At 35.0% G+C, this 14,590-nt stretch overlaps 3 protein-coding genes across 3 annotated transcripts; 2 read left to right on the top strand and 1 right to left on the bottom strand.

Annotated features, from left to right (window-relative positions):
* Window positions 1-5,793: 5,793 nt before the first annotated feature.
* LOC108979338 (probable transcription factor At1g61730) lies at window positions 5,794-7,647 on the top strand. Its single transcript, XM_018949997.2, has one exon. The coding sequence runs from the start codon at window positions 6,098-6,100 to the stop codon at window positions 7,352-7,354; it is 1,257 nt and encodes a 418-aa protein (XP_018805542.1). The 5' UTR covers window positions 5,794-6,097; the 3' UTR covers window positions 7,355-7,647.
* A 2,770-nt stretch (window positions 7,648-10,417) lies between these two features.
* Window positions 10,418-11,565, bottom strand: LOC108979340. Its single transcript, XM_018949999.2, has 3 exons — window positions 11,274-11,565; window positions 10,976-11,184; window positions 10,418-10,884 (listed from the first exon to the last, which is right to left on the bottom strand). Exons 1-3 carry the CDS (start codon window positions 11,370-11,372, stop codon window positions 10,659-10,661), a joined length of 534 nt encoding a protein of 177 aa, XP_018805544.1. The 5' UTR covers window positions 11,373-11,565; the 3' UTR covers window positions 10,418-10,658.
* Window positions 11,566-12,676: 1,111 nt separating this feature from the next.
* Window positions 12,677-14,013, top strand: LOC108979341 (cysteine-rich receptor-like protein kinase 10). Its single transcript, XM_018950000.2, has 2 exons — window positions 12,677-13,032; window positions 13,620-14,013. The coding sequence occupies exons 1-2, from the start codon at window positions 12,885-12,887 to the stop codon at window positions 13,748-13,750; spliced, it is 279 nt and encodes a 92-aa protein (XP_018805545.2). The 5' UTR covers window positions 12,677-12,884; the 3' UTR covers window positions 13,751-14,013.
* The last annotated feature ends 577 nt before the right edge of the window (window positions 14,014-14,590 follow it).

Here is a 14,590-nt window from a genome sequence, read left to right as displayed (position 1 = left end):
ATTAGGATGCAAGGGTATCTGATCTTGTTGATCTAGGGTCTGGATGGTGGAATATTCAGCTAGTGAAGGAGGTTTTCAGTGAGGCAGATGCACAACTCATTTTTTCCTTACTTGTGAGTGTGTAAAATGGTGACGAGAGGCTTGCTTGGAAATGTACACCCTCAGGAAAATTTACATTGAAAAGTGCATATCATCTTTAAAAACAATGCAAACAAATGTCTCTTGGTATGTTTCTTCTCAAAATTTTCTATGGCAGCAGATCTGGAACCTTAATACTCCCAATGCAGTTAAAATGTTCTTTTGGTGTGCATGCACAGATTATCTCTATACTAAGTTGAACTTTTATACCATAAATGTGGTTAATAAAATGTGCCCTGTTTGTAATATGGAAGTTGAAACAACTGGCCATATTTTGTGGTCTTATACTTCAGCTAAAGATGTTTGGATGTTAGCAGGACAAACCATCCATAAATCTTCTCTCTACGCTGATGAATTTGATGCCATTTTTTAACAATATATATATATACATATATTACTAATCAACCTTTACTTGAAATGGTTGCTATTCTTGCTAGGGGGATATAGTTGAGAAGAAACAGGTTGATTCATGAAGGTGTTTTTTCACATCCCCAACTACTCTATGATCAAGCTCAATTAACTTTTGCTGACTATCAAAAGGTATCTGTGATCCATATTGAGAGGAGTACAACTGGTTTTGGTCCAGTTATTAGATGGGAACCTCATAGATTTGAATGGTGCAATGTGAATTGGGATGTTGCTGTTCAAAAGGACTCTGTTGAGATTGGGATTGGTGTGGTGATTAGGAACTACCAAAGGGATGTTCTTGTCACAAAAAGAAAAGCTTTGAATTACTGCACTACTCCATTTATAGTTGAGGCAAGCGAAATGGTTGAGGCAGTTCATCTCTGTCATGTTCTTGGTATACACAAGTTTATCTTGGAGGGAGATGCTATCCAAGTGGTGTAATGAATTGGAAACTACCTCCTTTGGTTGTCTTGTTGTTGATGCGAAACAACTCTTAGCACAAACTACAGAGTGGCCAATCAAACAGGTGAAGAGAAAGGCTAATATGGTAGCCCACCATTTAGCCAAAGATGTAATCACCAAATTGCGGGAAATTGTTGATATATATATATATATATATATATATATATATTATGACAACAAATTCATTACCACAAAGAGTTACAAAAGTTTCTTAGCCTAGATAACTTGTGATACACAATATGGGAAAAAATCCTACCATACACAAATATCATCTACATGCCAAGCATATCTAGCAAGCTTTTGGGCAGCTTCATTCCCTGCTCGTGTAGTATGTTGAATAGTGCAGCTCCTGAATTTCTTCATTAACTCCTTTATCTCTGTAATGAGTGACATTGAATCCCCAACAACTTTGACTTCATTCACCATAAACATGGAATCACTTTCCAGAATGGGATCTTGAATGTCATGGGTAACACAAAGTTGTAAGCCTTTGAACATAACCAATAATTCAATCTCATAAGGGTCACACACTTCATATTCATTTTTACTTGCAGCCATAAGGACATTCCCTTTGTGATCTCATAAAATCATTCCCACCCCTGCTCTATGTTGATCTTGAAAGATAGCTCAATCCACATTAAGTTTAAGAGAGCCTTCTTTTGGATGAACCCAACAATACCGTATTTTATTGCTCTGCTTCTTTAAAACCTTGAGTTGCGTTATGACTTTTCTAAAAAGATAGTGCATAATCCACGACCTACTTCATTGTCAAAATATTGTTCTCATAAATGTTCTGATTTTGTCTATACCACAAGCTCCATGAACTTAAGAATTTTTTTTTCCAGTTCCTCTCTACTACCTTCTACCCTAACCTATCTAGCTATATCACCAAAATGATTGTGGACATTAGAAAGTGACCTCATTTGGATAGTGAAAGTGTTTCATCTCATCTCATCATTACAATTTTTTTAAATTCTCACACAAAATATAATAAATAATTCAACTTCTTCAAATCTCAAAATAATAATATTATTAAAAAATAATATTCTAATAATATTTTATTCAACTTTTATTTTTCATCTAAGGCATCTCATCTCATTATTTAAACTGCACCCTGATTGGTTTAGATTGAGATGTGAGTTCAGATCATCTCAACTCATCTTATTACTATTCGGTACTATTTACAAATTTTAACTCATAAATTTTATTATTATTTACAAATCATTTCAATTCATCTCTTTTTATTTTTGAATAACAAGATCTTTCACTGAGAAACAGAGAACGAGTGCATCAATTCAGTTGTAATGGCAGATTGCCAATTATTTTTTACTTAATGAAGTATGTGTTTTATTAAAAAAAAAAAAAAAAATTTTGATTGCCTTAAAAATACGAACAATTGCAAAGCACGCCCCCTAATGCATATAGAATCTCTCGTGAGTACTGCTAGCCACCGTTGGCTCCGGTATGTGTTTTTTGATATATTTTTTTTACAGTTATTTTTTATAAAATTTTTTTTAATACATTTTAATATTTTAAAAAAATAAAATAAATTTATTAAAAAACACTTCTTAATCATAAAGTAAAAAAAAATTATTAAAAAATACTTCCTTAATTATAAAGTAAAATAAAAAAATAATTTTTTGTTACTTCATGATTAAAGAAGTATTTTTTAATAATATTATAATTTTTTTAATTTTTTTAAATATTTTAAATTATTAAAAAAATTTATATAAAAATAACTATAAAAAAAATATATTAAAAAACACATGATAGAACCAACGGTGACTACCAACTGGAGCCACCAGCGATGGCTCTATCATTTTCCATCTCTTATTTAGGCTCTATCACCCTAATGCTACTGTAACTTTTACAGTAATAAATAACCAATGTAATTGATATAGTTTTATGATTATTAATACTAATTTATGAAAAAATATAAACTTTCAGTTAGGAAATCTTATTCATTTAAAATAATAATAAACTAAAAACTAATTCGTGTGGTTTGAAAAAAAAATGGATTGACTATCAAATATGATAAATGATATTTGTCATAAAGTGTGGAAGTTGACGCACTCTATACTAAATAAATAAATAAAAAAAAAACATATTTCAAAAGTTTAATTTTTTAATAATAAATTCCTATTATTTTTTTAAAAGAATCGCAAATAGAAAAAATCCCTATTATTTAAACTGTGCATCATCAATTGATTGAATTTGCCTATTTTCAAATAAAAATTAAGAAAAATTTTGCTTATCATCTTCGACATCACGTACTAACATGTAATTTATTATTTTTATTTTGTTATTTAAATACATGCATGTTAATATATAAATATGTATATTTAAATAGAAGAAAAATAATAATAAATTATATATTGATGTGTATTGTAAAAAATTGGGATGATGTTTTGGATTTCTCAAAAATCAAACAACGAAAATTGGGCAGATTTAGGACCTTAGATGAGATACAAAATTTTTATCTGATCTTATTTTATCTGATCTTAATTTCCATTAATTCAAATACAAAATTTTTAAACTAATCATTACAATTTTTTCAAAAAATAAAAAATAATTCTAGCTTTTTCAAATAAAAAATATTATTAAAAAAATATTATTAAAATATTAAATTATAAAATTAAATTATTAAAATATTTCAACTTTATAATATTTTTTATTTAATTTTTTTCATCTCATTTTTTAAAACACAAAAAATACTCAACTTAAATTATCTATCACTATTCACAAATTATATTTTTGCTATTCATAAAATTCAAATCTCAACCCAAATAAGCTATTAAACTGATTCAGTACTGCTGCGTCCAGGCACAACTTGTGCCAAGTATGTGCACGCCGTCAGCACTTATATTATTTAAAAAAAAAAAACACCCGAGGCTTGTGAGGTTGAACTGAATATACTTCTAACTAACTACTCTGCAGTTATATCATACTAAAAAGTCCGAGGGAAGGGATAATAGAAAAAGAAGGAAACAGCCAGCAGCATTGACACAAAATAATTCCTTCTTTCATTCGAAAATAAGCATTTTGGATTGGGGGTGTAACCGGTTCGGTCCGATTCTGTTTTGGATAAAATCTAAGATCGAACCGGTATATATCAATTTTATATTTTTTAAAACTGATTATGCACCGATTACCCTCCTAAATCAGTATTTTCGGTTTTACCAGTTTCCAGTTCGGTCCGGTCTGGTTTTCCTATTTTTTTAAAATATAAATTTCACAATTTATCATTAAAAATTTGTTTATAAAAAAAAAACTTTTAGTATTAATTATAAGTATTAGTATTAGTTATAATCTTTTAGTAAAAACTTTTAGTATTAATTATAAATATAACTATAATCTATAGTCTATATTAGACTATTAGTATTATTTATAAACTTATATATTAGTATTAACATTTAATATAATAATTTATAAATTATAATATGAAATTATTTCATATATATGTATATATATATGAAATTATAAATTAACATTTAATGTATAAATTTATAATTATACATTATATATAAAACTTATTTATATTAATATTTAATATATATTTAAAATATTTTGTATAAAACTTATATATAAAAATATTATTTTTAATCAACCGGTCCGGTCCAAAAAATTTCAAAACCGGAACCGGACCGAAACCGGCCGGTTTTTACATTTTAAAAACCGGTTCTATACCGGACAGGTTCAAAACCGGTCCGATCCAGTCCGATCTGGACTGGTTTTCCGGTTTGAGTTTACACTACTAATTTTGGAAGGGAATTGCTTAACAATTCCCTCAAATATCTAATTCAGAATTATAATGCGTCGTTTATTTTTACAATTCATCTTAATTTAATTTATTATTATAATTTTTTTAAATTATCATATAAAATAAAATAAAAATTTTAATTTTAATTTTTTTAAAATTTAAAATAAAAATAATATTAAAAATATATATTTTAAGAATATTTTATTAAACTTTTATTTTTATTTTTATTTTTTTATTAAAAAAAAAAAAACCAAATTGGTGGGGTTTTGGGAAGGAGCGGTAGGACTGCCGAAGAAGCTGTATAGGGAAAGCTACCGATAATAACAATTTCTGTGATTTAAAATTCAAAACTGAACCCAGCTGGTAAGTTCAGAAGGATTCCCCACGATTTTACATCCCAAGTGAAACTCTGTGCTTCCTCAAGGCAGTACCGAACGGCCACTCCATCATCACTTGAAAAACAACTAATCAATCTTCACTGATGAGTAGATGAGCCTTGTGAACCAGAAGCAAGCATAGAAACCAATTGTACTAGTAAGCACGAATCCGTCCCTAACATTTGCTCCTGCTACCTTGGATTCGTTTGGCACAACAAATACACCTCCCATTTTGCCAACAAACGAACGAAAATGAAAATGAATCCACGAGGAAGAAGGAGGAGGGACTCACTGTCTGCTAGTAGAAGCAGCCACGACCAAGAAGAACTGCTGTGACTGTCGTGGGTGAGGGTTAGGGTTAGGTATCGAAAAAGGAGGGGGCTTACGGTTCGCGCGCGTAGCAGGAGATGGAGGGGCAGTTATCTTTCAATGGATTTTTTCTTTTTCGCTATACGCACCGTTTCAACATCAGTTACTAAAGTACCGTTTTATAAAAAAATTTAATTATAAGTGGTTCTGTAATACGCGTATTTATTTAATATAATTAATCAAAAAATAAATTTTATTAAAAGTAATACTAATTTAAATTTAAAATTCGAAGACAACGTTAATATTGATACTCACTTGTACGTGACAAGAGTCAAGACTCTTCATCAAAATATCGTGCGCGAGGGCCAGTTGTGCCTCTGTGTATAGAGTTTTTCAAACTGATTTGACTGGATCAGACTACAATCATGTCCATGCCACCGCTACGCGTACGGTGTCGACATGAGCTAGGCATGCTACTAGTCTCGGGTTGACCTTTTTTTTTTCTTATAATCTGAGGGTCACGATTAAATCTATACACCGGCAATCATACGAACGGGGAATGTTCTCTCTAATTTTCCGAAATTTAGCTGAACACTCCGTGTGAATATCTCTCTTGCTCTTCACAAACCCTAGCTCCTTGATCATGGCCCCGAAGCGCCAATCTCATCTGGATGATCCCCCGGCCGCTTCTTCCTCCGAAGAAGAAGTAGCTTCATCTGAAGAAGAAGAAGAAGAACATGAGGATGAAGAAGAAGGATCTGCTTCTTCCGAAGAAGAAGCTGAACCAACAAAAACATCTTCTTTGCCATCCACTCCTCTACCTGACAAAAAGGCCCCTTCTAAAAAGCCAGACCCTCCTTTAACTAAACCGCAATCTTCTTCGTCCGGATCGGGGTCCGAGTCCGAGTCGGAATCGGACTCCGGAGCCACCCCTAATCCGACTGTCAAGCCAATTGCCTCCAAGCCCATGGAAGACGCGGCCCCGAAGGCGACCACCAAACCCAGATCCAAGCCTTCGTCTACTACGCCCGCGAGATCGGTGGCAACCAAGCGACCGAACAACGAGACCGATATCAAGGACTCGTCGAAGCGGGCCAAGAAGAAAGCTCCGGAACCGAATACGGACGGTGCCGTTTCCCCAGGGGACTCGAAGAAGTCAGCGGGCGAAGAAAAGAAACTCTTCCAGAGGCTGTGGAGCGAGGACGACGAGATTGCGATTCTTAAGGGCTTGCTCGATTACACGGAGAAGAGGGGCGCCGACCCTTTCACCGACGCTGCTGCCTTCCACGAGTTCGTCAAGAAATCTCTGCATGTCGACGTTTCGAAGAACCAGCTGATGGACAAGATCCGGAGGTTGAGAAAGAAGTACAAGAACAACGCCGGGAGAGGAAAGAAGGGCAAGGAGCCCACATTTTCCAAGCCCCACGAGCAGAAGGCGTACGAATTATCGAAGAAAATTTGGGGCCCAGCTGAAGGGACCGGTGGAGGAGGAGGAGTAGAGGACGGCAAGTCTAATGGGAAAGCGGCTAGTAGGAAGAACAATCAGAAAGTTAATACTGGCAGGAGTTTGAAAGATGAACTGCTTGCTGTGTCACCGATTGCAAACAAGGAGGTTGAAAAGATGGATAATGACGGGAATCCGGGTCTGGGTTCGGATTCATTGCGGAGTCTTGATGAGGTGGTTCGGTTTGATAAAAACATGAGTGTGGCGGGTTTGGAAGAGGGCGTGATAAAGAGAGGACTTGAGTTGATCGGGAAAGATAAGAGGGCAGAGTTAGAGGAGAGGTGGAAGGAGGTCCAGATGGCTGAATTGGAGGTTTTCGTGAAGCGGACGGAGCTGATTAGGGACCAGGCGAGGTTGATATTGGAGGCGTACAAGGCGGCGGAAAACGACCATTAGAATAAGGGTCTTGGTAAGGTAACTGTGGCATTTGTTGCTGCTTATTTTTAGGGAGAACGTTTGCAGGTTGTAATCTTTATTTTAAATGCCTAGGAATAACTGATTTTTAATCTGTAATGTTGTTATTTTGTGTTTGTCTGACTAAGTTGGCGTCTGCGTGGAGTCTGACATTCCATTGCCATGCGTGATGTCCCGTAAATGTCTTTGCTGTGGTTTGTTAACTCTGGTATTTAGCTCTAGAATTGGGCTAGTTGCTTCTTTCAATGCCATTGCTTGATCGTCAATGCTTGCTACTCCGAGGTGCCGATTTCTTATATTCTTATGGCAAGTCGCATTCGCTGCCTCTCTCTTACAGCTAATTTGGCCCATTCATACTGAGTGCTACTAAGCTCTTGGTATTTTAAGGTTTATATGCTACCTATAAAAAAAAAATTAAGGTTTATATGCTGGGACGGAGTTAATGCAGGAGGCATTTCACTCATGGATGATGTATGTCAAAAATCTCAGTAATAGAAGAGAGAAAAGAGCACTGGGCTTCTTCTATTGAAGTGTTTAAAGTTTTTGGTTATTTCCAATTGTTATATAGGTCATACATGCCCAGAGGTTCTGGATATGTAGGAAATGGGTTACATAGTTTGCAAGAAGATGGTGCGAAAAATGTGGTGGTTAGATGTCAAGGGGTACCAAGATAGCTGAATTCTGTATAGAGAAGTCTCTTTTTAGCCTGTCTACCCTGAAGAGCAGGCTCATGATTGTATTATCCTAGATTAGGTTGGAAACAAACACTAATGTGTTCTTGCTTTTAGCTCCTACTTCAACTTATGATTTATCTGCTGAAAGGTCCTGTCCCTTCCATTATGGTGTACAACAGTTTTCTCTCACGCATATCATTTGTTTGATTTGGACATCAGTTCTACTAGTCTTGTTCAATTCGTATTTTATGTCTTAATGACAGCATCGTGAATTTTCAACATCTTGCACACTTGCCCTGATGTGTTGTTCCTTTGTGCATCCATGACCAGGGTGGGACATTCCATGAATGTGTTATACAAATGATAGAGTTTAGGTTGGAAATACTGATGGAAAATTAGGTACACAAATTTTGGTTAGTATCTAATTGGACCCCGGCATCCTCTTCTAAGACAGTTTGGGACACCCAGTAAAGAGGTTAGAGGAGAATGTGGGCTGGGCTGAGGTCACACCTGCCCATGTCATATCTACCAACCAACTTGTTAACAAGGTGTAATGGTATACCAATGCAGGTACTTCAAAAATTTCGGTGTCTCTGTTGTATCCAATGAATGTAGACGTCACTGTGTAGTTTGTCACCAAATGAGAAGAAAGAACAAGACCCCGTCCTCTAATTTATAATGCCTTTCAGGTTAAGTGATTTTTGGAGTTTTGTTTAGAAAGGAAGGCATTTGGAAAAATGTTTTCTTTTTTGAAAATGTGGATATCTTGGTAGTGGATGGTTTTTCGAATTGGTGCAAGGTTCCTCCGGCAAGCAAAGGTTTGCTATATGTTTTAGTAGAAGAATGCATATTTTAAGTTTTTGTTAATAACATTGTAAGTTGGCATGAACATTTATGAATTTCTTGTATCACTAGAATATCACGCATGGGTGACGCACTAGTATATGTTCCATGTACTTGGGCTCTTGTCTATTCTTATGATTAATAAAATCGATCAAAAATCATTTATTGAGTTTGAGGTTTGTAGCCTCATTTTTTCTTACGTCCTCTTTAAATGCGTCCAACCTCATCTGTGTTGGTTGCTTGAATGTCATTTTCTTTGGTATATAATTGTGATTTGTAAATTGCACCTATAAAGGGGAATATTGTCTCTGTATTTTCTTTTTGCTCCCACTTGATTGATGTTTGCATAGTATTGTTAATATTATCGGGCAAATGTTTGGAATCCTGAGATTGGCACCTTTCTTATGACTCCAGACTGACTTATGTCTATTGTGTGTCATGTATTCTGTGCTTAATATTAGGCCCTGTTTGGATGTTGGGCTAGATGAGTTGAGTTCTTTATGAGTAGTAGGAAGTTGAGATGGTGGAGTGAGTTTTATGGGATCCATCTAAGATGAGTTTAGATGTGTTTGGATGTTAAGATGAGATTAGATGTATTTATGAGAAGTTGAAAAAAGTTATGAGTCTAATGTGTAAAGAGATTTTGAGTTGAGTGATGTTTAGTGATTTGGGAGTTTTGTGTTTTGATGTTAGGATAAGTCTAAAACAGAATCCAACTGAGCTGAGCTGATTCAATGAGATTTTTATACTTCATAGTTCATTGTAATGTGTGAAAAGATTCGCTGCCTCGGAATACCAGCAACTGCTTCCATCAAAGAGCTCAGCTGGTATTGGATTCTCATTTAAGCATTATACAAGTATGCACCGGTGGTCCGCTATAGAAGTGATCTAGGTTTTATGTCTTAGAGGTTCTATGTCTACTCTTTTCGGCAGTGGTTGGATTTCATTTATGTTGAATGGCATATGCGTCTAAATCAGAGTAAAATGGATGAAGTTGATTTGTATATAATTTTTTTGTTGGATGATATCATTGACAATCCTTGAATTCTCTCTCCTTAAGAATTTATGCACTTTGCATTAAGCAGTGCTGCGTGTCTTTATAATGGATTCCATATTTGCTGGCTGAGCAGATGGAAAGATTGGAAGATGTGTTTTACCCCTTTTAAGCATGAAGAAAGCCAGGCACATAAAACTTACTTTCGGAAGCTTTTGCGTGTTTTGCCTATGTGTTAACAATCAACCCTACAACTTGAACCAAGTTGGATGGCTTTGCAAAAAAAGCTAGTCTGTTGATTAGCTCTAGGTTTAAAGCAAAAGAAAGGAACCGGTGCTCTAAGTAAGAAATCAACTAATGAAATTGTCGTGAAAGCTAAACATAGCTCTCTTCTTTTGAAGGTGAGTCGATGAGTACTCGCAATCTCTTGCTGCATTCAGTGCTCTGAACAATGTTATTTATGGATGAGTCGGGGCTATGTGGTAGTCGATCTGGTTTTGCAAGGCCTCTATTTCTATAAAAAAAAAATAATAATAAGAAGCAAAGCAAAAGTCTCTGACATTGCAGCATCAAGTTCTTCAATTCATGCAGCACTCTTTTATAGGTACTCTTTTTTAACTCAGGCGATGATAACTGAGCTAAAGCCGAACTTCTCAGAATATTGTATATATATCTATCCACTCGTGCATCTATTGTCATTTGAATTGGCAATTAATGTGCCATTTAACATTATGTAATCACAAAGAAGCAAAAAGAAGAGTGACAAATGACAAATTTAAGCTTGGGTTGCATGACCTCCCCGAGGGTTTCTGTTCTGCTTTTCTTCTGTTTTGGCGGCAGCGGCGGAGACATAGTAGACAACTGTGAACAATTCATGAACAAAGCAGACAATCCCTCCGATAAACAAAATGCGATTGTGTGCTATCCCACATGACTTTCTTGATCTTGAATTCGCCAATGTTCCTATGATCAACATCGACAATCCAACGGCTAATGCAATCCTGGTAATTTCACAATAATGGTCGGAATACTTGTATATGTATTGAAATCTATGGTATCTTAGCATGTTGAACATGTAAAATGTACACCTACCAGGAGAAAAGGAGGAAAACAACTGCTAATTGCTTGTTAGGTGAAGACTTCCCGTAATCTTCTCTTGACCAAATGCAAGTGCACCCACCCAACAAGTGAGCAACAAAATGAGTAATTGCTAGAAGTATAGCAGCAGCCAACCCTAGCTGGAAAGCCTTGTAGCTTGGTTCTCTGCACTCAAACATCCAAAGTACCTTCGAATGTTTCACCTGTGAAAAGAAAGAAAATAAAAGATAAATTTGTCACTTATCAGTAGAATATGAGTTTATACAAGTCTTTATTGTATAGCTAAGAGTACCTTGTTTTGAATGATTTCAGCCTCCATCCCAAGTATCCCTGCCACAGTGTCGACGACCATAATGAAGACGCAGACGAGGAAGCCCACGTTTTTCACCATTTTTTTGAAGTCAGAGCTTTGCTAGAGATCACTTTGGAGGAGAGGATGCGAGAGATCAATCTTATGGACAACTTTCCCTAGCTCTATTAATTAATGTTTTAAGAGCTCCAGTTGAAGATGAGAATAAGAATAAAGTAGGGTCAGGAATGCAGAGTGATGACATATCTTGAGAGAGATTAGCGTGTTCTTGGGGTAAAATGCCTCTTTTGGTCTTCAAATTTTCTTCTTTATTCTTCTTTTGCCATACCTTTTTCTTTTTAAAGTGGGATTCCTTTCATGGGATACAAGGAACGCAGGGTATCATCAGAAGGGTGGGGCACATTGATGCCTAGAAGTATCTTGTAGATAACGACAGTTCATCACACACAGACACATACAGATACCACAAAGTTACTCCTTCACAACATTTCCTTCGTTCTGATCTCATCTGGTCTTGATCTCTTTATTTCTGGCCATTGGACTCATTTTATAGTGTGGAAGAATCAGATTCATTGTTTCTTCAATTAAGAAAAGAAAACAGCATATGATTTTGTGCTTGGCTTGATGAAATAAATTATTAAACCAGGATTGAGGTAAATCCTTGGGAGATCAGATCACCGAGCCCCCTGGCTAGTTGGCCATTTTGCTGGGATGGGAAAATAACTTTATAATTAGGTTGATGGCAAGTATTCCCTTGCCTTTTATAGTATGTTGTATAAATATTTTCTGCAACTTCACATATGAATTTGAGATTGGTTATATTTCTTACTTGGATTTTAATATCATAGATTTTGTAGAAATAGATAAAATGTATGAGTTATATTGACAATAATTAATATTATAAAATCAACGCATGTGTCTCTCCCTCTCAATCTTAAAGATATTATAACATTAGTTATTATATCTTTTTCTTTAAAATATTCATTAGTGCAAAATATTACATATTTTATTCATATTATTTTATTTTTAAAAAATTAATAGTAATATATCTAATAATTTTTATTAAATAAAAAATAATATTAGATATAACTATTAATTATATAAGTACTATACACTCCTTTCAATATTACTACAGGCAGTCGGCAGTTACAAACGGGACACAGTCGGCGCTTAAAATAATAATTTTTTTTGGCCACGTCAATTTATTTAAAAAAAAAAAGAAAAAAAAGATAAAGCAAAAGTGCGGGAAAGACGAAAAGCTTGAGCTTCTTCTTCAAGTTTCTTCCAAAATGCTCTGAGCACGGCAAAAGAAGGAAAAAACTTACCTGTAGCCTCCATCTAACACATCGCCCAGGAAGACTTCTCGTCGCCTCCATTTTCCTTTACTTCTTCTTCTTTACACCTCATTTCTTCTCCCTCAATTTCAGGTATGCAAATCCCTTGTTAATTTTTTTGTTTTTTAATTTTCACCTACCATTTAAACCATATCCTCCAACAGGTATATATATATACCGACCCTCAAGCTTTGAGGACTAGAACTGGTGAGTTTTTTCAATTTCAGGTTTCGATTGCAATAGGTGTCTTCGTATAGCGATGTCGTATTTGCCGGATTGCTGTGGTGGAAAGGAAAGTGCCTCAGTTCTCTTTCCCAGCTGCACAGTTAGGTACGATGTGCACCCGTTTTACTCGAGTGTAAACGCATCGGGGGCAAAGCCCACTCCACTTGTGCCTCCGCCACCTGGTAAAGTTTAATTCTTTTCTTGTTCTTTTTTAGAGGATAAAGAAAGGAATCCAAAATATGGAAGGTAAAGTTGGTTTCTCAATTATGATTAGAACTTGGGGATTTTTACTTTCCTATATATCTGTCTTGGTTGTTTTGTCAAGATGTTGGACCTTGGAATATGATATCACCGAGTAATTAAAATGCGAAAGTCGGGCCTTTTCTTCTTCTTTCTTCATCCTTGAATTTGTCATCCTGAATCACCCTGATCTGATAATGAGTGGTTTTATATGCCAGTCACTTGAAGGAACAACCACTTAAAACATGACAGTGTGGCTTAGGATGACAAAATCAAGAATGAAGAATAACGTTACTTTTATTTAAATTATTTAGAGTGTGTTTAGGCTACAAGTCTAAATACAAATAAAACATCAAACGAGTTAGGAAAACATTGTTGGATGATACCATATATAAAAAAACAGACACTTGGTTTTCTCATTCCACATGGCAACTTTGTAGTTTTAACTTCAGAACATAGGTCACTATCCTTGCCAGCATGTTAATGTTTTGCAAAAATAATTGATAGACTGCCATTGTTGTTTATACAGGAAAAAGTCAAATCTCATCACCGACTCTTATTGCCATTGTTGCTTCTATTTCCGTCTCTGCGGTGCTATTCGCTATTCGCTACTTCTTCCTTAGTAAGAGAGCAAAAACAAAGGATATGACTTCTCAATAAATATTCTTAATTTAGCGAGATGCAGGAGTATTGTTTGTGGAGGCAGATGGTGCTACTTAGGATACTATTGAAAGCTTGGAAGAAGAAAGTTTGTCAAGTGATAGTTTTTGTAATTTTTTTGGAAGAAGAAAGATTGGCAGCACTATAGTCCTAGTGATTGTTTTTGTAATTATTTGAAAGCAAGTGATAGTTTTTGTAATTATTTTTGGAGGAAGAAAGATTGGTAGGACTATAGTCCTAATGATTGTTTTTGTAATGATTTATGGAAGGAAGAAAGCTTGGTATACCTAGAAGGAAAAAGCTGTTGTAATGACTTACCTATGTATAAATTAAAAAAAGTTTTTGGAACGATTTTAGGAGTGAGAAACGTCTAATTCTCATACCAGACTATATTTTACCACTAGTTATTCATATTCACGTTAATCCAAAGCCATGCCATTATGACCAACCTGCATGCATCTTTCTTTTTTCTCATTTTGAAGCAATGTACATGAATTCAGGAATCTTTTCGTTCAATGCACATGTTTGATTTAGCAATGGTTAATCACCAATACAGATATTTTGTAAGAAATGTGAAATAGTAGTTTATTAACACCATCCATGACTTGGAACTTGGAAGTGGCATTCAAGTGAGGGTAATTGACATGCACGAGCAAACCAAAGAAAGTCAGATACCTAAAATTTCATATGCTCATTCACAACAATAGAATTGTTTCCCCAAAAACAAAACTACATTTGGCATGTGAACCATTTCTTTCCACCAGTTCAACAATATTACATTAAATTCCTGGTTCTAACTACGGCTCAATAATTTAATTCCAAAACCTTCCACTGCTGCTG

The sequence above is a fragment of the Juglans regia genome, chromosome 3, assembly GCF_001411555.2.
Source record: "Juglans regia cultivar Chandler chromosome 3, Walnut 2.0, whole genome shotgun sequence".
Taxonomy (NCBI): domain Eukaryota; kingdom Viridiplantae; phylum Streptophyta; class Magnoliopsida; order Fagales; family Juglandaceae; genus Juglans; species Juglans regia.
The sequence above is the reverse complement of the archived record's forward strand: the minus strand, read 5'-3'. Positions and strand labels throughout refer to the sequence as shown.

Coding starts and splice junctions, on each gene's coding strand:
- LOC108979338 (XM_018949997.2), top strand. CDS start 6,098: ATGGCCCCGAAGCGCCAATCTCATCTGGATGATCCCCCGGCCGCTTCT.
- LOC108979340 (XM_018949999.2), bottom strand. CDS start 11,372: ATGGTGAAAAACGTGGGCTTCCTCGTCTGCGTCTTCATTATGGTCGTC. Junction 11,185..11,273: donor CTGAAATCATTCAAAACAAG/GTACTCTTAGCT, acceptor TTCTTTTCACAG/GTGAAACATTCGAAGGTACT. Junction 10,885..10,975: donor GTTTTCCTCCTTTTCTCCTG/GTAGGTGTACAT, acceptor TGAAATTACCAG/GATTGCATTAGCCGTTGGAT.
- LOC108979341 (XM_018950000.2), top strand. CDS start 12,885: ATGTCGTATTTGCCGGATTGCTGTGGTGGAAAGGAAAGTGCCTCAGTT. Junction 13,033..13,619: donor ACTTGTGCCTCCGCCACCTG/GTAAAGTTTAAT, acceptor TTGTTTATACAG/GAAAAAGTCAAATCTCATCA.